At 43.4% G+C, this 26023-nt stretch overlaps 1 protein-coding gene across 1 annotated transcript; it reads right to left on the bottom strand.

Annotated features, from left to right (window-relative positions):
• Window positions 1-8095: 8095 nt before the first annotated feature.
• Window positions 8096-23946, bottom strand: VSIG4 (V-set and immunoglobulin domain containing 4). Its single transcript, XM_073361005.2, has 8 exons — window positions 23767-23946; window positions 19209-19565; window positions 15297-15578; window positions 14886-14963; window positions 14137-14205; window positions 13196-13309; window positions 11760-11781; window positions 8096-9484 (listed from the first exon to the last, which is right to left on the bottom strand). Exons 1-8 carry the CDS (start codon window positions 23819-23821, stop codon window positions 9271-9273), a joined length of 1191 nt encoding a protein of 396 aa, XP_073217106.1. The 5' UTR covers window positions 23822-23946; the 3' UTR covers window positions 8096-9270.
• Window positions 23947-26023: the final 2077 nt, after the last annotated feature.

Raw genomic sequence — 26023 nt, 5'->3', positions numbered from 1 at the left:
AAAGACATCAGCCTTCCTGACCATGCATACAAACTCCATGTCTGTGTGTGTGGATAGTCCTTGTGTGAGCAATGCAGTAAATATTTCAAGCCCTGTGGGCTAGCAGGGCACTCAGATTAGCTTCTATCTCTGGGCATCGATCACAGCTCCTCATATCCAGCTTCAGTTCACAGATCAATATAGCTGATGTGAACTCAGCAGAAATCAATACTTGCTTATTTGGCTCTCCTCCCCACCAATTAAAGGGAGGGATTTTCCTACCCTGTCATTGACAGAAACTCAACCTTTCTTTTTCTTCCCATCTAGGACACCGCGTCACTGAAGGTTTCCCAGGTGGTACGCCCAAGTCCCGCAGTGCTGCGCTCCGTGTATTTGACAAGCTGAGTTTGACACTCAATGTGGCAGAGTGTCAGTTTGTCAAATACCCCAAGTGAGGCATTTGCTTAGCAACACACATCAGCACCAGAGAAGATTGATTATTGCATCTGACTGGGATGGGAGTCTTTTGTTTAATATTTTCTCTCCGCTGAAAATACGAAGTGCTATCTAATAACTGCATACTATGCTTTGCTTCTTGTGCTAGCAGATTTCCTTAGTGCCCCAAATTCAGAAGCATCTGTTTGAACATGCATTTGAATGGTGAGTTTCTACAGAAATAGGGCCAAATTTTTGCTGGCACACTTCCACTGAGTTACACAAGCCGAGAATTTTGCCCAGAATTGCTTATTTCTTCAGTCTGTAGCCAAAGTCAATGCTAGTAACTGAAGTAATGGTGGCAACTAGTAGGTGATAAGTTGAGTTGTTGCGTGACAATGGTTTAGTATATTCATCTAAGCTAAAGGTTAAGGCGGTTGTGATCCCACTTACAACAGCACTGCCAATAACAGAGAATTTCTTCATCAGATGTGTTGAAATATTTTTGTATAATCATAGAAGATGGAGAAGAAATAGACTTATAGGACCGTTATTTCATTTCCCCTCTTCTCCACCAGCCAATATAAGGTTATTCCCTGCAGTGAATTCTCCTGTGGTGTGATTAGTCCAATTTTAAATGACTCAAGCGAAGGAGCTTTCATCACTTTGCTTGGAAGTCCTAGTAAAATAAATCTCATGTTTAGGAGAAGCCTCCTTCTCTTTAGCCAGTTACTCCCAGTAAGATCTCCTAGCAGTGTTACCTATTATATTTGCTGTACCTCTGCTATTGTATTGAAGCTATACTAAGCCAGCTCAGATGAAGAAGACCTATTTATTGGCCTACATTTTCAAAAGTAACCTGTGATTTTGTGATTTAGCCCACGAAAGCTTATGCCCAAATAAATTTGTTAGTCTCTAAGGTGCCACAAATACTCCTCATATTTTTTGCTGATACAGTCTAACACGGCTACCACTCTGAAACTTGTGATTTTGGGTGAGACATCATAAAGAGGTCTGATTTTCAGAGGTTGAGGTGCTCCACATATTTAGAAAAATCAGGTCCCTTTATGGTGTCTCCAGTTGGACACTCAAAAACTGAGCCAGAACCCAAAATCCCTTTTGAAAATTCAGGCCATTGTTACTTTGCTAGTGTAAAGGGCTTGTCAGAAAACCCTTCTCACTGTTACTGGAGCAGTATCAGCAGCCAATTGTGCAATTAGGTTATATATATATATATATATATATATGGTACAGATTTCATCCTTAACTCTCCTTTTTTCTTTAGATTACAACCACTTATTGTAAAATGTTCTGGAGATGCTGGGCTTTGTATGAAGAATGCTATCTGTAAATAAATGGTATTGCCTTTCTAAGTGAATAGCATGCTTCTGATCATCCACATAATAGATCTGCAGTGTGCACCTATATGAGCAAACATGGCCGTAGTCATTCTGACTCAAACTGTCCCTCCTGTGTTCTCTTTCCAGTCCCTAAAGTTGATTCATAGTCTAGACAGTACTCTCATCTTAATAATTGTTTTTATCTGTGCATTCAGTTTTAAAAGAGTACAAGGTCCATTGTTCTGTCTGACTTTCCATCTCTGATAATCCATACTGTAACTGAGGCATATATTCTCTCTAAACCCTTTCTGTCTCTGGTCAGAAGCCATTGGGTCAGATCCTCAGCTCTTGTAAATGGGCCTGCTCCCGCCACGTCAATGGAGCTACACCTTTTGACACCAGCTAAAGACACGTCTCAGGGTCCATTTTAAGTCCCTCACATCCTCTTTTTCCAGTAGTTTACCTCAGTCTTTATTCTTACTACTTTGTCTCTCCCCTCCTCTTCTGAAATGTCTAGGAGCAGATCCTTCAGTTTCTTCCAGGCCCAGTGAGGAAGCAAGGTTAATCTCTCCATCTTCGACAAACTCTGAAGGAAGAGAATTAACCCCTCATTTTGGTGGAACAAATCCTGCTGTTTCTGGGGCATCTTTCCTTTCAATTCCCATCAAGATCTGCAGCTTCTCACCACCTCTGAAAATCAGGATCAGGAAAGACACAAAAAAGCCAGTGCACCCAAATTAGCAACCCCCCTCTGAAAATACTGGCTTAAATGTCTGCACATCACAACCCCACTTTGCCTCATAGTTCTCTGACAGACCCATGAATATAGTCTGCCCCGAATCCCACCCTTGCAGTGGGACTGATATCAAGTCAATGGTGTTGCCCAGATGCAACCAAAGGCAGAATTTGGTTCATGACACTTTAACTGCTGCTGCCAAGTATTGTGTGTCTTGTACACAGTGCAGTTTCACAGAGGAAGCTGCGGTTTTTCTCTCCACTTTGGCTCAGATTCTGGAGTTGACTGTATTAATTAGATCATCAGGTGAGTGATCAGTGCAAAGAAAGGAGAAGTTCCCCCATTATCTGTAGGGACACCCCTCCCCGCCCAGCCACTTCCTCTCTGCAAAGCCTTCTGACTTTCAAAGGAAAACGTCCTTTGTTCTGGCTGGCTTCTCCCTCCCAGAAATCACATGCCCACTGCATAGAGGGAAGCAGCAGTATAAGGCCAGAAAGGAAGCTGCTTGGTGCTTTTGGGGACCAAAGCATAGGCTAAGGGCACCCCTGGGACTGCTGGAACATGTGGCAGCCAGGGACAATCAGAGCACAGATCCACTCCAGCCATGCCTGCTCTGGGCCTGTCTCAGCCCCGCTTCAGCTTCTTCCTCCACTCTGCTCCCGCCCCATCCTTTGCACCATGGCTTCTGCAGAGGCAGCACAGAGCTGATGCTTTTTACTGGGGGGGGAATCAAAACTGTGGGCTGCATGGTTACCGGGGAAGCACAGGCAGGCCCCGAGAGCTATTAAACAATAAGAAGTTTATTTCTTTGCGAGTGGCACAGAACTACACCCTGGCACAGCAAGCAGAGATTGTCCCCCTTAGCTGTAATACTGTTTAAATGGAATCAGACCCTTCCAATTGCTTCAACCCTCATAAGGGATGTGCAAAGTGCCCTACTGGAACAGAACCATGAGCTGTTTAGTCCATTACTCTGTCTCTGATGGTGGCCAGAAACTTTAGAGGCAGTGTTAGCACCCAGAGTACTGTTCCAGGGAAAGTGGGAGAAAAGATATTTCTTCCTGTCCCTGCCTGTTGATCAATTAATGCCCTGACACATGAGGACTGACAGCCCCAGAAATGTTGCACTTGCTATCACCACCGCAGATGCTATTGTTAGCTATAAAAGCACCTAAGGCACTTGTTTCACATAAGAGTAGCACATAAGTAATGTCAAGCCACAGGCTAGTGTGGGAGGCAGGATGGAAGGGGGCAGAGTCTGAAGCACCTTCATGTGCTCAGGCAGATTGTTGGTGAGCAGCTCAGCGTGTAAAGCCGAGTAAAACAGAAGAGACACAGAGACAAAGCGATTGAGTCAAGAGCGTAATGCAGGAAGCAGCACATCTGGCTGTGACAGGGAGCTAAGAACAGGGCTTCACACACCTTTCCAGGAAGGAATGTTCCTCCCATTTGGTTTGTGCCAGAGATCTTTACACTCACTGGGGCAGACTAAAGGAGTAACTGCAGATAAGGGAGGCAGTCCATTTATATATTACACTACAAATGTTGCCAACTCTCATTACTTTTTTTGGACCCCATTTCTTAGAACCCCAGCTCCCGGAATCAAGTGATTCTGCTTTCATTACCAAAAGTAAGTTTTAGCCTCCCTGGTCATGGAGAAAAGCTTGCCCAACATGAAGTGAGTGCACTCTGAATGCTCAGAAACCAGAAGGCAGATAAAAAGAACCCAAAATCAACTATTTGTAATATAATATATATATATATATTTTAAGCCCATTTCATGTTTTTTTGATGCTTCAAGCTGGCAGTACTGCTTCGGCATGTGAGATGCTGGCAAAGTGGCTCAAACATCTCTAGTCTCAAGGATCCAGCAGGTTTATTTAAAACAATAAACCCACCAGGAAGGCCTAGAGCAAACAGGCCCCTAACGTCTCAGGGCACGATGGGCCAGTGGAAGGGTGTCCTTGCTTCTCCATAAGAAACAAGCAGAGTAGCTTGGCTTTAGGCTAATAACCTAAGGCCCTTCCTTCATAACTTACTAAACCTGTTCCTTTCTCATAGGCCTGTCATGAACAACCTCCCCTCCCCCTGATTACTTCCAGGACAAGGGTCAGTGTCTACTCTACCCCATGGTTTCAGGGCCTGACAGAACCTCAAAGCAGAGTGGAGAGAAATCTGTTTGAATTTTTGCTTCAGAGGATCTCATTTCCCATTCTGAGCTTCCTCTTTTTTTCCTATCACAGGCTAGCAAATGACTCTACTCCTTTCTCTGAAAACCTCTTCTTACTCAATCTGTCCTGCAAAACCTATCCCCTGCCTTGCCTCATCTTTTATGGCCTCACCCCACCAAGCCCAGCTGAAGTTGATTCAGCACAACCCTACTGCAGCATCTAACCCCTTCCCTGCCTGAGTAGATGAGGCAGAAAGGGGAGGCGGGGGTAACACAGACTGACTGATGATCCAGGTCTCTTTATTAACCCTTAGAAAATTGCCCATTTCCCAGGTACAGAGCCCATGAATGACAGATAAGCCAAGTTGTGCAGACCAGATCCACACTCCAATCAGAAGTAGAAGATCCCCAGTGAGCTCTGGGGTGTGCAGAACTGGGGTTCTGAGTTGGCCAGCTGTAGGGATGGGCCTGGGTCACAAAGGACCTGAATTGTCCATAAATTTGTGACAAAAGTTGGGGTGGGCAGGTTGGATTTGGTGTTCTAGTCCATCTGTACTGAGCGCTGACTGTTTCCACGGGCATTTCTGTGGTCAGGCTGGGGAATTAGTGGGGAAACGTTTCTGATAGTTGTGCAGTGGGGGAGAACAGCAGCCCAAGAGGGAAAGATATTGCTTTGGTACAGAGGAAGCTTTGCTGGGTAGTGATGCAGTCTAGCAACTCACCAGTGCCATCCATAGCTTGTCTCCTCTCTGTATCCCCCACAAGTGACCTTGCAGCTAATTGACCCATGAAAGCAGGCAAAGCAATAGGGCCTGTTTGTTGCAAGAAGCAGTAAGGCATCATAGGGATGACCCAGAGGAGCTAGAAGCAGATATAGTAAATAGGTGAGCCTCTTGGGGATACAGTGTTACCAACTCTCATGACTCTCATTGGTGTCTTTCTTAAAGATCCAGCTTCTGGAGTCAAGTGGTTGCATGAGAATCTCAGCTTTCATTTTTTTAAAAAGAGTAAGTTTCTAGTCCTCATGGTTACAGAGAAACCTTGAACACTTGAACCCTAAAGGTTCAAAAGGCAGACAACACATAAAAGGAACTCAAAATATATTATCTAAAAAAAATCTCATGTTTTTAAGATGGTCTGATTTTTGGGGCCTGACATAATTATTGAATGCTTGGGTTTGGTAATACTGGGATACAGCAAATCAAACATAAGGAGCAGCTTTGCAGAATCAGCACCGGCTGGCACAGTTTGGTTACAACATCTAAGGTTCAAGCATAGTAATTGCACACACATAGGGCAATTGGATCCTAGCACATTTTTAGAGGGCTCTTCTCACTCACAGAGTCTTTGGAGTGCAAAAAGGCCTTGGGACTGAATGAGGAGCACATTGTATGTTGACTGAAGTTGAAAGAAGTCAAGCAAATAAAGTGGAGTCTTTATTCTAGCCACATAAATGTATATTTGAGCTACTGCCCTAGCAGAGAAAGACTCCATATCCCGCTCGGACACTTTGACATGTATTTGGTAGTAGTCTGTTATGATTATTTAACATACTTAGGTTTTGAATAATAAAAGCAACATGAACAGGCCTCGTCCTTTGGCAGTGGTCGCACTTCTGTCTGCCAATAGCAATGCCCATTGGGAGTTCTGATTGAGAAACAGAGGACGGTGTGACTGCCCTCTTTAGGGATGAATAGGTAATGTTCTATCACTCTTGGGCCTTTCTGCTGGCACTATCAATTCATTTATTTACCATATTCATTTCTAAGGCACTGATCAGCATAGTATCTGGGCACAATTCACATAATTTAGTTAAGTTGATGTAACACTTCCAAGTGTATTTTTCCTCTGCTCGCCCCTTCATCCATTGTTCTTGAGATTGTCAGTTGTGTTGCTGAATTTTGTGATGTCCCCCTGGATTTAAACCAGTGTCCTTGAAGTGAAAAGCTCATTACTTGCACTGCCAATTCCCTGCATCACTCATGCCCCTTTAATGTCATTTTTATAAGGGTGATGAAAGAGGCTATTGTTCAAACTTCCAGGTCAAGATTAGATGTACGGCGAAACAAGGACTCCTAGTGGCCTGGACAACAAAAGGTACTTCAGGGAGAAATAATATAAAGCCTCCTCCCAGTCCCACTTGTCCTCACTTTTCCTCCCAGGTTCTATCTACCTGATTGGTGTAAACCAGGACCCAAAGAGCAGCACCAGGTAGGATTCAAATCTGGGGTTACTAAAATAAGAGATACGACTCCATTGACATGTAGAACATCCTCCATTTTTCTTATGGAAGGAACCCCATTCAGAATGGGTGAGAAATAATTGATTTGGAAAGGAAAGTGAAAGGGAAGTGAGGGGGAGGATGTTACTGGAGATAAGCCTTGGGCTTCTCAGCTAGTTGAAAATTTTCCATTGAAGTTTTTCTCAGAGGAAACAAAATATTTGCATTATTTTTTCATTCAGGTTGCGGTTTTTGTTTTCTAATGAAAAAATTAGAAATAAAATATTTAAATTTTTTCTATTTTTAAAAAAAGTTTTGTTTTGAGGGGTAATAGTCATTTTCTCTCACTTCCTGACTTTTTTCCATTGGAAAGTGGGAGGAGTGTGGGTGGGGAATGAGAAAAAAATTAAAAATTAGAACAAAAATTCCATTATTTTACTTTTTCCTCAGTTTTTCCAGTGGCCTCTTTTCATTAACTTTTCTCTTCTTTTATCAGTAGAAAAAGTAATAAAGTGAGAGAAAGTAGGTTTTCCCCACAAAATGAAACAAAATCTTTTGAAATTTGTTTTAAAATTAAAAATGTTTGCAAAATTTTTCATTAAGAAAACAATATATCTCCACTAAAAATTTCAACTGAAGCAAAACATTAATTTCTTTTAATATGTGTGTGTGTGTGTGTGTGAAAATGAAATATTCTTGTTTTTTGTAACCTACTCCACTGGGGCTACTAAATGATGGTTACTGGATTGGTGGTTGGCTGGTTTTGCTTTACAGCTCAGGAGAAAAATCACCCTTCCTTTTGTGCAGCAGCTGCTCCTGGTCAGCAGTGGTGTGAGGCAGCCAGCGTTGCCCTATCTTTGCACAGTACCATTTCTGTGTGCACAGCTGCTATGCATTCTCAGTGGAGTTCATAGAATCATAGAATATCAGGGTTGGAAAGGAAGGTGGTCATCTAGTCCAACCCCCTGCTCAAAGCAGGACCAACCCCCAACTAAATCATCCAAGTTACAATGGTATAACTAACAGCAGATCTGACCCTGGCTCAGCAGGTCTGACAGCAGCACAAAATAGTAAAACCTTATTTGTGTCATTAGAGTAAGTAGCTGTGAGCTAACCTTTAGGACCCAAACTCACATATCCTCTTGTGCTGTCACTACAATGGCAGGCAAGCTGCATGTCTGTGAAAACTTGTGCAAAGAGACTGTACCAGTGACTGTGAAAACACCATCTAACTTTATTTTGAGTAGGGCACGCTGTACCCCAAATCACTCTGCAGAGTTACATCAGACAAGAGAGCAAGGGGAATACATTGCAGGAAACAGAATGAGCACGCATTGGATGATGAAAGAACAAAGTGGTCAGAGTCAAGATTCAATAGACTCCTTGAGACCCCTTGCGATTACCATGGGAGAATATTAAAATACTCAGCACTTATCAAGCACTTGCTATGTTCAAGGCACTTTACAAACATGAAAGCCTCACAACATCCCTGTGAGATAGGTCAGTATTAATATCTCCATTACACAGATAAATAACTGAAGCAGTCAGATTGAGACACATACCAAAGGCCACACACTAAGCCGGTGTCAGAGCCTGTATTAAAACTCAGGTTCCCACTTCTGGTTCCCAAACACTTGCTCATATTACTAGACCACCCCTTTCTTTCCCCTCTAAGCTCTGACTCAGGATGACAAAGTTCTGCAACATTTCTATTATATTGTGTCCCCACCCTAAAGTCAAGCTATAATGTTTTCCCCAACACCAACTCTGATTTTCCAGAAGAGAGGCAGGAAAGAAAGATGCCATTCCTTCTTCTAGCAAACAATCAGCTCCAATCTGACACGCCCTGGACATCAACCAAACCCTTACGGTCCTTTTACCACCCTACCCCAAACCTTGGGGAGAAGACCTGAGTGCAAATAAGATGTAAAATCAGTGGTTTAATTGCAGTGGAGGAAACCAGAGAACTTTCCTCCTTTTAACAAAGTTCCCTGGCCCTAAGCATTCAGTAACTTTCTAGCCAGGGAACGTACACTTACCATTATAGATCGTTTTATTGTTTTCATTATCATTTGTTAGGTATGTTACAATCTACTATTTACCTTGATCTCCAGCTTCAAGACTTTTGTGGAGCCCCTTTAACCCTCCCCCCCCCAGGATGCTCACAAATTAATCACTGCATAAAACAGTTAGCTAACAAAGGCCAGAGCTCAATTTGCTGAAGAAGCAAAAGGTGACACAGTTCCCCTTGAACAAATAAAGGAATGAGTTTAGAATATTTATCAGAGGAGAAGACAGATGGGAAAGAGGGTGTCCCTTGGTGAAGGGTCACCGTTCAAGCTCTCCAGCTCTATCTTCTGACTCCTGCTTGCATGAAAACGCTGGTTCCCTACTGAACATCCCCCACTTCATATTCAGATTCCACTGCGTTCACAAGGATCTTGTATTCAATGTTTTCCTTTATGTTTATTGTCTCATAGTCATTCTCTTTCATAGGCTCTGGCGTGTAGTAGTTTTTGACCTTGGATTTTTCCTCCTCATACGTGCACTTGCCATTGACTCCTGAACAAATCTGTCTTCTCGCATCATTCCTCGTGTTTTGACTGAAACAAAAGTCCAACATAGAATCATAGAATATCAGGGTTGGAAGGGACCTCAGGAGGTCATCTAGTCCAACCCCCTGCTCAAAGCAGGACCAATCCCCAATTAAATCATCCCAGCCAGGGCTTTGTCAAGCCTGACCTTAAAAACTTCTACGGAAGGAGATTCCACCACCTCCCTAGGTAACGCATTCCAGTGTTTCACCACCCTCCTAGTGAAAAAGTTTTTCCTAATATCCAACCTAAATCTCCCCCACTGCAACTTGAGACCATTACTCCTTGTCCTGTCATCCGCTACCACTGAGAATAGTCTAGATCCATCGTCTTTGGAACCCCCTTTCAGGTAGTTGAAAGCAGCTATCAAATCCCCCCTCATTCTTCTCTTCTGCAGACTAAACAATCCCAGTTCCCTCAGCCTCTCCTCGTAAGTCATGTGTTCCAGTTCCCTAATAATTTTTGTTGCCCTCCGCTGGACTCTCCAATTTTTCCACATCCTTCTTGTAGTGTGGGGCCCAAAACTGGACACAGTACTGCAGATGAGGCCTCACCAATGTCGAATAGAAGGGAACGATCACGTCCCTCGATCTGCTGGCAATGCCCCTACTTCTACATCCCAAAATGCCATTGGCCTTCTTGGCAACAAGGGCACACTGTTGACTCATATCCAGCTTCTTGTCCACTGTAACCCCTAGGTCCTTTTCTGCAGAACTGCTGCCTAGCCATTCGGTCCCTAGTCTGTAGCGGTGCATTGGATTCTTCCATCCTAAGTGCAAAACTCTGCACTTGTCCTTGTTGAACCTCATCAGATTTCTTTTGGCCCAGTCCTCCAATTTGTCTAGGTCCCTCTGTATCCTATCTCTACCTTCCAGCGTATCTACCACTCCTCCCAGTTTAGTGTCGTCTGCAAACTTGCTGAGGGTGCAATCCACACCATCCTCCAGATCATTAATGAAGATATTGAACAAAACCAGCCCCAGGACCGACCCTTGGGGCACTCCGCTTGATACTGGCTGCCAACTAGAGGAAGGAGCCAGGGAGACTCAACATCTTCAGATTCTGATCTCACTTACACCAGAACAGGGTAAATCCAGAGTCATTCCACTAACTTCAGTGGAGTGACTCTGGATTTGCAGTGGGGTATTCGAGATCAGGTTCTGGTCCTCTGCTTTTAAATGACAGAGGAATATTAGCTGTGGAATAACAAGACTCCTGATACTAATCCAGGGACATTATGGGAGGATGTGCAAGTTGTCTTAAAGAGACACGCAACAATGATGAGAGAGTCACATACAAAAAAAAGAGGCAATCAAGAACAATCAGCAAAGAATTTGGCTCTAAAGTTAGCTGACATTACCACACTGACCTCAATGGGGCTACACCCGTGGGGGAATTTGGCTGTTGGAGAATAAACAATAGAACAAATAGTGGACAAATTGCAGCCCATGGACCAAATGCACCTGATAAAGTTCCCCAAGGTGGCCTATGACTGGTCACATCTTTACAGTGAAGGTGCAACCCACAAAGAGAAGTCCCAGCATGCAGTGCACAATATTGGTCAAAGTTAGACCTTATTTTAACATACTGACTTCACTGACAGAATAGCACCTGGGCAAATTTCACTGGCAGAATACCACACTGCAACATACACTCTTATGATCACTTTCATTGGCATCTGGATAAGCAGCTCCCACATTACGCGTTGTTTTTATTGTCGGGGCCTTTAAATTGGCAGCTTGTCTTGTGTATGTTTGTTAGTGAATGGAAGAGTAGGACACAGGGATTCAAATTTAGGATTAGGATGGTCCAGGAAGAAATACCAGGGAGTAATGGAAAGAGATTCAGCAAAGGACAGTTTTGGATGAACATCATGAAATGGTTCTCGACTGGGACACCCATTCAACTGGGATACTATCCCAAGGGAAGAACCAGAAATTCCTGTTCTTTAGATTCTGGGCAAAACACTGGGAATTCACTACAGAGGACAATCATGCACTGGTCTCTTTGGTGAAGGAACAGAGGAGCCAATAGTTCTTTTCCAACTCTAATTTTGGTGTGATTCTAAGATATCATTCAAGAACATTTCTGTCGCTGTTCCCTATGTGAATAACTAAACCTTCATGCTATCAATCACATACACCATTAAGATATTCAAACCTCTCCTCTTGTAGAACCAAAGAGGACATTCATTCTTCATTTGGCAAATAGTTTTCCTGCCACAAAAGTCAATATTACAACCCCAGAAGTTCTCTCAGCATGACAGGTGATAAATCTTACTCACTATGTTACTTCGTATGGATTATCTGAAAAAAAGAATAAAACACAAATGTGAAAATTTTGCATTTTTATTACCTCACAGAGAAAATCAGTTTTATTTAAAAAAGGTGATCTTTGCAAAAAGATTTAATAATGATAAATGGAACTTACATAGCACTGTATAAAGTTTTCATAGTACTATACAGACATTAATAAATCCACTCAAGCACCCTGCTAAGTACATTTTTTGTTCCCATTTTACAGATGGGAAAACGGAGGCACAGAGTGGTTAAATGACCAGTTGAAAGTCACAGCTGACCTGGGATTAGAAACCAGCAGTTCTCACCTCCCAGCCTTGTGTTCAGCCCATTACATCTCACTGCCTCTCCCCAGCTGATATTTCTATACAACAATTATATATTCATAACTATCTGGCTTTGAAATTCCCATTTCTGCAATGAACACTAGAAAGCTCTTACTATTGGGACTGGATGTATTGTGCCTGCCCAGCTAAGGAGCAGACACTAAAGTGGATTTTGCCTCTGGTGACTGGTTATCTGGGGCCCAGATTCTCTGTGTCCTGCTCATGACTCTCTTGGTCTCTTGTATGCAGGCAATGGCTCCACCAAGTGAGGCGAGAGGAAGCGGTTACCCCCTGATTCACCAGTAGGACCCATGCTGAGCTAGTCTCAGCTAGGAGTCACCTATTCAAGTTCTACAGTCAGTAGGATATGTGCTGAGGATTGGTGTCAATTGGAAGCTGCTTTTAGAGAATGGAACCATTCTGATTTCCTAGCAACCATCTCTGGAGCACACACTTGCAAGATGTGCATTCACAGTCTTGCAATGGATAGGCAGAGTACACTCAGTTCAGTGCTCATAGGAAATCTAAGAAGGCAGGCACTGTGATTATGATTACCATGTCCATTCCCTTCCTTGATAGAACATGCCTGCCCCCATGTGTTCAAATATGAGAAGTGACTCATTTTCCTTTCTTTGTATTGCATCAGTATTCTAATTTGGGTCCAGCTCATTCCTTCCAGTCTATATGCTGGATGGAGGAAAGCTGCTTAGAATATTATTTCTTCTTACTGAATTTCCATGTATGTAAGCTAGGCCAGTGAGTAGCCTGTGGGAATGCAATGTGACTACTGGCCTTCTGGGAAGACCCTATCTGTCTGGAGTGAGTTACACCTAAATCCTCAGGAGAAAAATCACACACATCCAAGAGAACATTCCCCATCCCATCCTCCACTTGCACACACACATCACTCCCATGACCTCAGACCACATTTCTCTCAAACGCCTTGAGGAAACATCTTAAGGTTTTTAAAGCAGATCTCAAAACTGCTTCTGCTAACCGTTGGCAGAATATTGGCCCCCTCCCCCAGAAATCCTCAGCAGTAGAGTCAGCCTGATCACCCAGAGCAGCCCTGAGCTTCCCCAGCACACCCCACTCACCCTCCTTGGTCTTTCTCCTGCACAAGACGACAGCGACGACAACAATAACCACAGCCACACTGAGCACAACGATCAGGATGATGAGATAGAGGGGCAGGCGGGTCCTCTGGGGGCCTAGATCAAAACAGCAGAAGCTGAGGTTTCAAGCAAGGAAGCAGTTCTGCTTTTTAATTAACAACAACAGCCACAACCATGATGATGGACCTTTCCCTTGGGAGCTGAATGTACTGGCCTGGGTTATTATGTGGTTTATGGTTGTGTCCCTTTACTGAGTCAGCCAGCTGGGCCGAAGGGGCTCACAGCAGAGGTAGCGGTTCAGTCCGATCTGCTGTCTCACAGCTGGAGTTCCTGCACTTGCCTCTTGCTGTGACATTGGGGCTTATTGTAGTTCAAGGTCAGCATCTCCACTCAGAGATGAAGGGAAGCCCCTGCTGACTGAGAAAGTAGGAGCTGTGCAGAGCAGAGCTGTGCAAAACGTTCACATCCAAACATCAAACCATATGAAACTCATCTAGTTTGGGGCCTCATTAAAACTCTAGTTTCAGCCCAACTCATCCAGAGAGTCACCAAGGTTCACAGATATTTTGAGACACGCTGGGTTTTTTCTCAGAAAATCACAAGATATCTACTGTTTCACTGAAAAAACTAAGTAAATCATGACAGTTCCAGCTGACTTTAACTTTGAGATTTTCAGTACATTTGAATCCTGAAACTCAAAGCAAACATCAGGATTTGGACAAACCCACATGGGCTGGAAGCTGGGAATGAGGTGCTATTGAATGGACCATCTATACACACAGAGAAGCAAAGTGTGAGACTCTGGATTTTTTTATGCCAACAGTTCTTTTCCCTGCAATAAAATCTATTGGCAGGTGTCAGCGTAGAACCTCCAGCTTGACTCCTTTCCCTCCCTGCCAGCTGCTCGGAAGGTCTCCCCTTACCTATTGTCACTTCTTGCCTTACTAGAACTTGCACGTCACTCCCAGTTGCCAGTGCTGTTGTGATCAGATCTGCAAATCAAGCAAGGTTCAGGTGATCATAATGGTGTACGAGTCATTCAGCATTAGAAAGAAATCTGATTCTGGTCTATGAAGCAGCTGCAGGACTGGAGGGCATTTCCCTGTTTAGCCTAATAAGCCAGTGAAACAAACCCTTTAGAGCCAGTGCTGATTTACCTGCCAGGGTGATGGTCCCTTCTGGATTGAAAATGAAAGGCCCTGCTGTGATACCTTTGAACTTCTGCAGAGTGGTTGTTTGGCATGTTTCTGCAACATACTGAGCCCCCCAAAACCACTGGGGTGATAGGGGCAGGATTAATGCCTCTGATTAACTTATGCGTAACCAAATGGAGCTAAGGAAATCCATAACTCCCCTAGGCATGTCCTCCCAAGTGTGAGAATAACTGCCATCCCATAGAGGCTGTAACCAAGTAGTCCAGCAGCATGAGAATATGTTTCCCAAGGAGTAAGGGAGAGAGGAGTCTGGAAGTCACCTAAGGCAGCAGAGGTCATTTCCAGGAAGCCATGTGCCTCAGCAGCCTACAGACCATCTGCTAAAAACTGGCTGCAAATGAGGAGACATGTCACATCATCAGCTCATCTTCTGTACCATTCACATACAACCACAATGAAAATATCACTTCACGTCCAGTCTCCAAGCTGCTTCCGATTCAGTGTAGAGCAGGCCTTACCTCTCCCTGGGATGGGCATGGCCGTGGTGTTCGCCTTGGTCTCAGAGCTGAGTACTGTGGTTGATGGTTTTGTGCGGTCTGAGAGAGAAATGACCACACATCAGATTCTGCTACTACTTCAATTTACAAATTGGATAAATACAAAATCTTTAGGGGGAAGTTGGAAGCCTCCCATAATGTACTTTACTGTACAATGCTATCCCACTGGAGGGTACATGACATTTCTATGACCCCAGCCAGTGAGCTGAGTGATCCTAAAGCATGTGGATTGACAGCCATTGTTGTTTTAACCTAGCGAGTGTCACTATAAAGGTCTAATCCTTTTAAAAACCCTCGAAGCCATTTGCCTCATTATCATCCTGCAGCTGGGAGTGTCTCAGAGACCACCAAGCACTAGTTTGGGGCACTTACCCCTCACAGTCAGCTGCACTGCATCACTCTGCTTTATGACTTGTGAGCTTGCTCTGTTTTCTGCTTCACAGTAATATTTCCCCGTGTCAGACGTTTGCAGAGACTCAAACATGAGTACAGCGTGATTGCTCACAGGCACTGCATTTCCTCCTGGCTCTCCCTTGAACCATCTGTAGATGATGGGTGGGGACCCATTGGCAGAGCAGGTCAGGCTTGTCCTAGCCCCTTTTGGTACAGTGAATCCCAGATTGCCTGGTCTGATGACAGGTTTAGTCACTGAAACTGAAAGCGAGAGGGAAAGGGATTTGGGTCAGTAGTTAAGAACTCCATAGCATTCATCACCACACAATTTTAACAGGGTTCCATGCCCCCTTTTTTGGTTTATGTCCTACCTCCAGTCTCACATTTGGACCACAGTATGTTTTTGGAGCAGTCAGCCATTTTGAATATATATATATATATATGGGGAACATTAGGGCTGTGTGTGTGTGTATGTGTTTTAACATGTGAAGGTTACAAGAGAATAGGGTTTATTTACACATTCTTAGAGAAAAATAATTTTATAGGCATTTTTAAGCGGATTATCACCAAGTAATAAAGAAAGGAAAAATGTTAGAAACGCGAAAATTTTAAAACTGCAAAAAAGAAATATGTTAACAGGTCTTTTTAGAGAAAACAATTATGAAGTTTTTGAATGAAAGGTATTAAATATATCAATTTTAGAAGAAAATTTTCTTTATGCACTTATATTATTTTGCCATAAAGTCTGAAAAAGAATTGTGTGCCTTTTGAAATAAAGAATAGAGCATGCATTTTAAGAGAAAATAAACAAGACACAAAGTGAGAGAGAACAGCTGAGAAAAGCACAAGCATCTTAGCCTGTTACAGAAAAAGGAAAAATAAAGGGAGAGAGAAAGATGCAAAGCATCAAGAAGGCCTCTGTCACTGAGCACATGGCAAAGAGAAGAGAAAACCACCTAACCCCTGCAGCTACCTCTAGACAAATGCCAACAATTCTGGGGGACAAGCTGGTGAGGTAATATCTTTTAATGGATCGACTTCTGTTACTGAGAGAGACAAGCTTTTGAGCTACACAGATCTGGTCCCTTGAAATATGTGTTAACTACTCATGCTACACAATCTATTCCTCCTTGAAGTGAGCTGTAGCTCACGAAAGCTCATGCTCAAATAAATTGGTTAGTCTCTAAGGTGCCACAAGTACTCCTTTTCTTATTCCTCCTTGTGTTTAGCTGTGACATTCTAAGTTAATTTCACAGACCTGAAGATGTTTACAGGCTAAGAGGCTTTTGCTTTTTTTGGCTGTTCTCTCTCACTTTGTGTCTTGTTTATCTTCTCTAATATACATGATCTATTCTTTATTTCAAAAGACATACAATTATTTATCACACTTTTTTACAAAGTAACCTAAATGCATAAAAATATTTTTCCTAAAAACTAATATTTAATACCTTTATTTCTAAAAATGCATAAAAATATTTTTTCTCTTAAAAGATTTCAACATATTTAAGGGACTTTTCTCTTTTTTGGAATTTTAAAACTCTCTCTTTTTGGACATTTTTCCTTTCTTTATCACTTTGCAATAATCCTTGTTATTTTGTAAATTATCTAAAAATGTTTATAAAATTATGTTTCTTTAAGAGTGTCTAAAATACTTATTTTCTTCTAACCTTAACATGTAAAAACACACACACAAACAACCCTAAGGTTCCCCAGGAAAGTTTTTTTTTTTCAAAATTGCCAACTGTGCCAAACGTGAACGTGTACGAATAGGAGACGGGGGCAGAACGTAAACCAAAAGAGGGGCATGGAAACCTGTCACAATTATATGGTGACAATTGCTATAGAGTTCTTAAGTATGTAGGTCTGAATTATCCCAACACTGGGGCAGTATTTGATCTGGGAGTTTATTATATATTTAGGGGACAATATGGGCCAGATCTGGATTTCATGTCTGTTCAGATGCAGGGTTCAGGACTTTCTCCAGAGTGACGTAGTTCATTGCCTGCTCAATTTCTGCTTATGCAGTATGGCTGCCTGGAATACCCCCAGCACAGGTGGCTCTCTCTGGCAGATGCTGAGCCATCTCTCTGCCCTGTCATATTTGCTCACCACCCATGGAAGGGGTTGTGATGAATCTGCTAAGCAGGGAACTACCCATTCCCATCAACCACCTCCCCACCACACTTCATTTTCCACAGGCCAGGAAGGAGGAAGGAGCAGGAATTCTATTGAAAGAACGGACCAAGGAAGTTCTCTGGCCCTTCTGCAGAAGGGGTGGTGGCACGGCCAGCAGCAGCAGGGAAGCCTGAGGCCCAGGGAAATGCCCAGGAACTATGTACGGAGCAGGCTGCACAGAAACTGGAGGCCACATGTGGAACAGGGTGTAGCTGCTGGACATTGCACCAGGAGCAGGTCTGTGTAGGACAGGACTTGCGGGACAGCAACAAAGGCTGGGCAGAAAGGCAGCGCAGAGGGGCCTCAATGAGACACACACCACTGACTGATCATGGCCTGGAAACCTGCAAACTTCTGTTTGGTCTGAACAGAAGGCTGGACTGGAGAGAACAACTCAGGCAGTCAACCTGAAGAATCCTAACCCTTGATGTGATTCCCCTCCCCAACCTCCTACAACCACAAGAACAGCTATTGCCTCACTTTGAGTTAGAACTGTTTAAGCCTTGGTATCTAGAGTATTTGCAAACTTTCCCTTTCTTGCGAGCCCATATCAAATACCCTTTCACTTTAACCATGTGTCTGAGCAGTTGCCGGTGTAGCCACCAGGGCAAGTGCCTAAAAGGCCTAGCTGCTGAAGTGCCTTCAGGGCGTGCCCTGGCGCTGCAGTACACCTGGCAGGCTACTAACACCTTAGTCTTCCATAGTACTGAATAGCTACGCCAATTAGAGTTTTCCTGGGGATGCTGTTGCTGGGGATGATCTGGAGTGGGGAGAGAGTATAGCTGGGGTCTGCCCCATCACAGGCATGAATTCCATCCTCTGGCTTGTTTCCCCCTCATTAGGGTGGGCTAGTGCTAGTTAGGGTTGCCAACTTTCTTCTCGCACAAAACAAAACACCCTTGCCCAGCCCCTGCCCCACCTCTGAGGCCCTGCCCATGCCCCGCCCCTTCTCTGAGGCCCCGCCCCCGCTCACTCTGTTGCTCGCTCTCCCCACTCTCACTCACTCGCTCATTTTCACAGGGCTGCCTCAGAGGGCTGGGGTGCGGGAGGGGGTGAGGGCTCCAGCTGGGGTTGCTGGCTCCAGTGTGGGGCCAGGGATGAGGGGTTTGGGGTACAGGAGGGTGCTCTAGGCTGGGATTGAGGGGTTTGGAGGGTGGGAGAGGGGATCAGGGCTGGGGCTGGGGAGAGGGTCAGGGGTGCAGGCTCTGGGCGGTGCTTACCTCAAGCAGCTCCCGGAAGCAGTGGCATGTCCCCCCTTCAGCTCCTACATGGAGGCACAGGCAGGCAGCTCTGCGCACTGCCCTGTCCGCAGGTGCCACCCCCACAGCTCCCATTAGCTGTGGTTCCCTGGCTGCCCCTACACATAGAAGCCAGAGCGGGGACATGCTGGCTGCTTCCTGGGAGCCAGGTGGCGCAGAGGCTAGCAGGGAGCCTGCCAGCCCCGCTCCGCGGTACCGCCAACCGAACAGTCAATGGCCTGGTCAGCAGTGCTGACCAGAGCTGCCAGGATCCCTAGCTGCCAGTGCAGTGAGGAAGAGGCATGTAGCTCCAGAATCCATGGGAAACGCTGGCCCCAACTCTGTGGATGTGGGAAGTCAGTGTGGCATGGAAGTCCATCTGCATAACCCCATCCCCAAAAGATATGTAGCCAGCTCAGTCAAGTGCTTTATGACTGACAAATGCTACATAGGTGCAAGGGTTTATTACTGGATTTACCTTTAACAACCTTAACTGTAGTGGTTCTCTCCCTTGTTAGCAGGCTGTTGTTCTGGGCTCTCCAGGTGACTTTGCAAGTGTAGTGTCCACTGTCTGGTATTTCAAGCTTCTCAATTTCAAGAGAGACATCCCCTGGCCTGTATTTTGGGATGCTGAGCCTACCTCTGTACCGTGACAACATGATGTGATCACCAGAGCTATCCCTTCGAAAGACGGTGGCAGGGCTTTGATCTCGGTCCAGGGTCCAAATGACTGTTTGCTGCACAAAGTCCTGGGAAGGCACATAGACACATGGCAAGGTGATGGAACTCTTCCATGTCCCTTCAATGTCGTGGGGGCCAGTCAGTTCCAGCATGGCTGCAGAAAGCAGGAAAGGAGGGATGGAAATAAAAGAGGAAAGAATATCAGTAACACCAAACCATGCTGGATGCACCACCAGGCTGAGTTCACCAAGCCACAGACACAGACAGTCACTCCCGACAACCATCTTATATGTGCTGTTTTTTATTACCATCTGAATCCAGGACGGTCAGTCAGACCACTGACTGCAGCTTCTTCCAGCTCCCTGGTTATTTTTGTTGCTCTTCTCTGAACTCACTCCCATTTTCAGTACCTTTCTGCTGAGATGTAGTAGATCTGAATGTAACATCCCAGCTGTGCTGACCACAGGTCCACAGAAAGGAGCACCATTACCTCCTTTTCCTAGGACTATGGTTACATATTCATATTACCTCTAAGTACAACTGGTTGTTTTGGATCTTTCAGCTCCAAGGAGTTCCTTAGTGTTCTGCTTGGACTAGGGTGACCAGATGTCCCGATTTTGTAGGGACAGTCCTAATATTTGGGGCTTTTTCTTATATAGACACCTATTACCCACCACCCCCGTTCCAATTTTTCACACTTGCTATCTGGTCATCCTAGCTTGGACATGGTGCCCCAATACTCTACCATGCAAATTCCTTTCACAACATGACTAGCCACTGCTTCTCCCATCCCTTCACACACACCTGTCTATCATATATGGGAGGAAGGAGGAACAAAAAGTAATTCCCACTGTTCTAATGCCTTTAATGTATTTAGTGCCAAATTCTGCATTTAGTTACACCAAGGAAATCCAGACTGTAGTAGGTTTACTCTGCATTTACACCAGTATACCTGAGATGAGAACCTGCCCTTTTGTCTCAATATTCAATCTTGAACTTTGAAAACAGAGATGGAAAGTTTCCCAGCTCTTAAAGTTTCCATTGGAGCATTTCCATTTGTTTCTCAAATATTGTCCAGAGTCTTGCAATAGTTTTCCTTGAATATTGTGAAATTCTTATTAACAGCTATGAATGTATTTTGTATTCTCTCAGCGTTGGCCTTTTAAAATCCTAATGTCCAGTGTCTAAGGCATTAAAGGCATAGAAGCTATCTGTGTTGTGCAAACAAAATACCAAATAAATACAATGCACTAGATCCTCAGCTGGTATAAATCTGTGTAGCCTTATTGAGACAAATGACTCTACTGAGATCAATGGAGCTACACAGATTTATACCAGCTGAGGATCTGGCATCTACACATTACATGCAGCAGAGGACTGTGAATACCCATGTCTAGGAATCAGTTATGGAGAAGTATTGGGAAAACTAGAACAATGAGCAGAAGCAAGATTAAAAGGGAGAGTCTTGGTTATCATCTTGTCCAGGGCAATGTCACTAAGAGTCATAATCAAGCTCTTGGTACTAAACAGTTCTTTGGCCTGCATTATGTGAAAGTTGGTGGTGGGTCTCTGCCTCTCTGCCAACTTCTTATCATAGGTGACCACATCCCCAGCATTGCCATGCCAATTAGTACTTCTTGCCTGCTTGCTGGAAGTCTCCCCAGAGAAGCTAAGGTTGAACACCCACAGATTCCCCTCTCATCCTACAAGTCACAGATGTTCCAGACCAACCGACATGACGAGGAGTGTTCACGGAGTTTGGGCTGCAGGACATGGGTCCTCTACCACTTATAACAAACCTCAGACATGCCGACATTATTTGAGATAACATGCCTGGGCAGATGCAAAGACTGGGATGCATTCTTTGGGAACTATGTCTACTTCAATCATAATGAAAGCCCTGGTGTCAGATTCAGAAAAGATTCACTTTGAATATTGCAATAATGAGACCTGGAATGGGGGTGGGGGGAGGGAGGAGAAGGAATACAAATCTGGTCATACAAAGGCCAGATCACTGACACTGATTTTCAGAAATTTTATAAAAAGTCTCCTAAACAGAACACGCTGCAACAACAAACAAGAAAATACTCTAAACTTTGTCCAAAAAAATGACAAGAAGCAAACGAACCACAGGAGCTAGCTGGATACAAATAGAAAACTTGAAAACAGGAAGTGGTGAGCATGGTAGCTCTAAATGGAACCTTTTCCAGCTGGGAAGAGCTTAGCTTCAGAGTCAGCTTTGGGGATCGTTCTTTTATTTATACTGTGAACTGGAGTGGAGTGAAATATATATAATATATTCCAAATGTTTTGAAAGTCCAAGTTATCTTAGAAAGGAAGAATGACACAGCTGGGCTCAAAGGGGGCTGGGCCTTTTAGGGGAGTAGGCTAGGAAAAAACAAATATGATTTAAGGAAGACAGAATGAAAATAACCATGTTGGAACGGAAGAGCTGAAGTCTAACGTATATGCTGAATGGAACAGCCCTGCAGTATGCTCAGTAGTAGCTGGTTGTGTAATCTTCTCAGCTTGTATGAGTTGAACAGGGTCAGATTTGGGAGAGCTCCAAGAAATGTAGAGTCTATATTGGGGATTTACAGAACATAACCTGGTCTTTTGCTCTTGGTAAAGAGGGACATGTTTTTATGAAAAAACTTGCATTGTCCTACCTACCTAGCTGTATTTTAAGGAACCTATATGCTTTGCCCCACCCCTACCCCCTTTCTGGTAAAGTTAACTGGAAACTTATCAAACTTTACTCCATATTTCCCGGAGTGTGCATGTTGCTTCGTGGTGTTAAACAGCTGCTGTGTTTCAGCCCAGAGCTTGCTGCATTTTGCAGAGTGATACAATTATTATATCCCAAAGGAGAGACAACTAGCTGTAATGGGATAAACAGAGCAAAAGAAAACTGATGCTGAAACATTTCTGAATAGGAAATATTTCCTACCAGTGAGAGCTGTTTAACTGGGTTGTAGCTTCCCAAGGGAAATTATGGGGTTCCCATCACTAGGGGGATTTAAAAGTAAACTGGCCAAAACCATGGAGGATGTATTTTAGAGAACATTCCTCCATTGGTCAGAGGAATGGTTAGCTAACCTTCTAGAATAGTACAAATTTTCAAACCTTTTCATTTTCTGGACCATTCCATAAGAGTGGGACAATCTCTTTTAGACCCTCTCTCCTCCTCCTCTCCCAATCCCCCATATTCCTAGTGGCATAAAATTGTTCCCTGAATCTCTGGTCTCATACAGTAAATCTGTGAACTGGGACAAGAATTCTTTGGGGAGGTCCAGATCTGCATCTGGTCTTCTTGGTTCATGGCCATCTTTATAAGATGAAATCCAACCAGAGCACTGGATCAGAACTATGGGCAGGTTTGCATTTGGAGCCACAATCCTTATCTCATCTCCAAGTTCTGTGAGTCTAGGCTCACTCTTCCAGTTTATCAGATAGCCGTCCAAATTTCATAAATAGTCTGAGAACTGCAGCATCTCATTAGCAAATGGCTTCAGAATTTTCCTCAAAGTCCAGCTTTTAGTTTTCGAAAAGGTCTCCTTTTCTGAAAGCTTCCTGTTACTTTTAACTCAGTTTAAAACAGAACTCCAAGTAAGCAACTGAAATAGGAGCTCACATACATCTAAACTTCTTCTACTTTTGTATAACAAACCCACCTTCTTTTCTAAAACATGGGAGTAATTCTGGGCTTCCACGCACACCTTTCAAATCAGTATCAACATTTCCCCCTTATCCTGTTTTCCAAGTTCTTCCTTATGCAGTGCAGATTTACTAGTAAAATGCGAGCGCATTTCATTTGAAACTGCAGCACTATATAAAATGACAGCTCAGATTCTGATCTCAATTACATGAGTGTAGCCTAGAATAACACAGTTAGGGAGATCAGAGTCTGTCTGGAGGTGAGCCATGGGTACAGCTATAGCCAGCACTGTAATTACGATACCCACCAGTAGAATTCTGAAAAGCTGTTACGTTCCAAAAGAATGAACATATTCCAACCATACAATGAATTTTTCAGAAACTAAAATGCCAGAGAAAAAACCCTCCCAGTATCCTGAACAATCTTATTTTGTTCTAACTCTGGGCACATTACATCTGACAAATTGTTTAATACTGGGCTGTTTGTTACATTCTCAAAAACATCTCCCAGTTGTATGTGATGCAAAATGACTATAAATGTATATTAGCTGCAGAATCAAGGTTCTGGTTTTCACAGCATTTTTAATATTTATTCTTCCATCAACATACCTATACAAACGATCAACTAACACACACAGGCATATTCTGCACCTGTAGAGTAACTTTCTCTGAATATGAAAATATTTGCATTTACTCACCATTGCAAAAGATGAAGGAATTCACAAGTGCCACTAGCCACATTAACTTTTCCATTCTTCACAGGACTGCAGCTATTTCTCTCTTATGCTGAACTCAGTGAGACAGACCCGCTCTGCCAGGATCAGAAGCCAAGTCAGCAACACTTCCTTTTCTTCACTTATTATATCATCTGGGATCTAGAGTGGCTGTTGCTGGCTCCTCTCTTTTCCTTCCTTCTTTCACAAAAAATACAAGTTACATTTTACTGGTGGCCGAAGGTGTTGTGTGACTATTCTACAGATAGGAGAGATCCTAACAAAGGATGGAGTTAATAAGAAGATTCTAATATTCTTTTCTTTTCCATTTCATATTTACCTTGAGTCTATCTACTTTGCTTATCGTTCACTTGATTTTTTTTTCAAGTGATTGCTTCCTTTGCGTCTCTTTATAACTTGCTATTTTTTTCTGCCTTCTTCTCTTTCATGTTTTCCATTCTTTTCTCAATGGCCATCTTTATATATATATAAAACCACACACACACAAACAAAAGAACATTTTTGAGGTTGAAAAGTCAAACACTCCGAAGTTAGGAACTGCCTGAATTAAGATTGTGCACCTGAATTTGGCCTGCTTGACCATATTTATTATGATACAGTCTTTAACTACCTGAGTACATACTATTTTTCTGTCAGACCCCCTGCCTTATTCAGTGCACAGGATGGATAGTGCTCACTGAAAACTTTATTTTATCCTTACTGTTCAATGTGTGGGCCCCATGCCTTATTTACTGCACACTTTCAAACCCTGCTTTGAAGGCAGAATTATTAATTATCTCCTGGGCTTTTCTATGGCACTTATCACAATCGTTTTGGAGTGCTTAACTAATACCCCTGTGATGAGGAACTGAGGAACAGAGAGATTAAGGTCAAAAGAATCCACTAATTTTGGGTGCCCAATTTGAGACACCTAGGACTTGATTTTTCAAAGTCCTTAGCATTACATAGTATGTTCTATGTTCAAAGCACAGCTGCCATTGACTTCAGTTACAGCGGTGAGTGCTCAGCACTTCTGCAAATGGGACCTTGGGTTACCGAGTTAGGCACTCAGAAAATGAGGAACACACAATTGGGGACCACCGTGAAAAGTTTGGTTTAAATGACTTTCCTAGAATCACTCAGGAACTCTGTGGCTGAGGAGGCATAGAATCCTGTTCCTCAGGGCAGCATTTAATTACCTTAACCATGACCTGCTTCTTTCTCTTCCTGCAATACTCGGCCTTATTCACTACACACTTTCCAGCTTCCATCTTGCAGTTCTCTGACACTTCAGCTAATGAAGGAAACGATAGCGGTAGTACTATATACATCGATAGTATTCATCACCACGTATTTTTGAGAGGTTTCCATACCCCATTTAGGGCTTATGTCCCGCCCTCCATCCCCATTTCCATTGGCGCCAAAGCTTGGCGCCATCAGCCATTTTGAAAAAATGTTATGTTTGAATGGGGGAGTGTTGTGTGCTTGTGCTTTGATACATTTAGTGCAAAAGGTTGAAAGAACAGAGTGAGAGAGTTTAAAGATAAAAAAGAAAGTTTGGGTAAGGTTTAGAGGAAAAAAGGGAAAGAAAGGTTATTTGGTGAGGTTTAGTAAGGAGAGATGATTTTAAAGGCCTAGTATGGTATGTTATTAAAGAATAGAAAGATAGAACTTTAAAAAATTTCGATTTTTGTTTTTAAAGGGTTAGTTTGAAAGAAGAGAGGCAAGTTATTAAAAAAAGAGAGATTTTTGGTGAGGTTGAGTAAGGAGAGATGATTTTAAAGGCCTAGTTTGGCATGTTATTAAAGAATAGAAAAATTTGAAATAAATATAAAAGGTGTATTAAATATAAGGGTAGGTTAAGAAAAGAGCATTTAGAAAGAGTTAAATAAAAGAGAAAACTAGGTTTAAAAAGAGCACACATGGCCAAAAAAGGAAATTGTTGAAACTTTTCTTGTCTGCATAGTAAACACTGGCGTTTTTATCTGTTTGAATAATCAAAGTGGTGCTTTCTGTGCCTCCTTGGTTGCAAAGATTTGAACTGCTTCCTGCTGAAGGTCCACAGTCTGGGCCAGCTCGTGCTCTGTTGGGATGGTTGCAAGGCCAACCAGCCTCTCCTGCGTCATTGTGGCGGGTAGATGTGTTTTTATTAACTTCAGCTTGGAGAAGCTGCGTTCTCCACTGGCAACTGTTACAGGAAGTGTTAGAAGTATGCGCAGAGCAACAAAAGCATTTGGAAAGA

This window comes from Lepidochelys kempii, chromosome 9 (genome assembly GCF_965140285.1).
Source record: "Lepidochelys kempii isolate rLepKem1 chromosome 9, rLepKem1.hap1, whole genome shotgun sequence".
Taxonomy (NCBI): Eukaryota; Metazoa; Chordata; order Testudines; family Cheloniidae; genus Lepidochelys; species Lepidochelys kempii.
This window is presented reverse-complemented; position numbering and strand designations above follow the sequence as displayed.

Coding starts and splice junctions, on each gene's coding strand:
- VSIG4 (XM_073361005.2), bottom strand. CDS start 23,821: ATGGAAAAGTTAATGTGGCTAGTGGCACTTGTGAATTCCTTCATCTTT. Junction 15,579..19,208: donor TACAGTTAAGGTTGTTAAAG/GTAAATCCAGTA, acceptor TCTCGCTTTCAG/TTTCAGTGACTAAACCTGTC. Junction 9,485..11,759: donor AATCCATACGAAGTAACATA/GTGAGTAAGATT, acceptor CTTTTGTTTCAG/TCAAAACACGAGGAATGATG.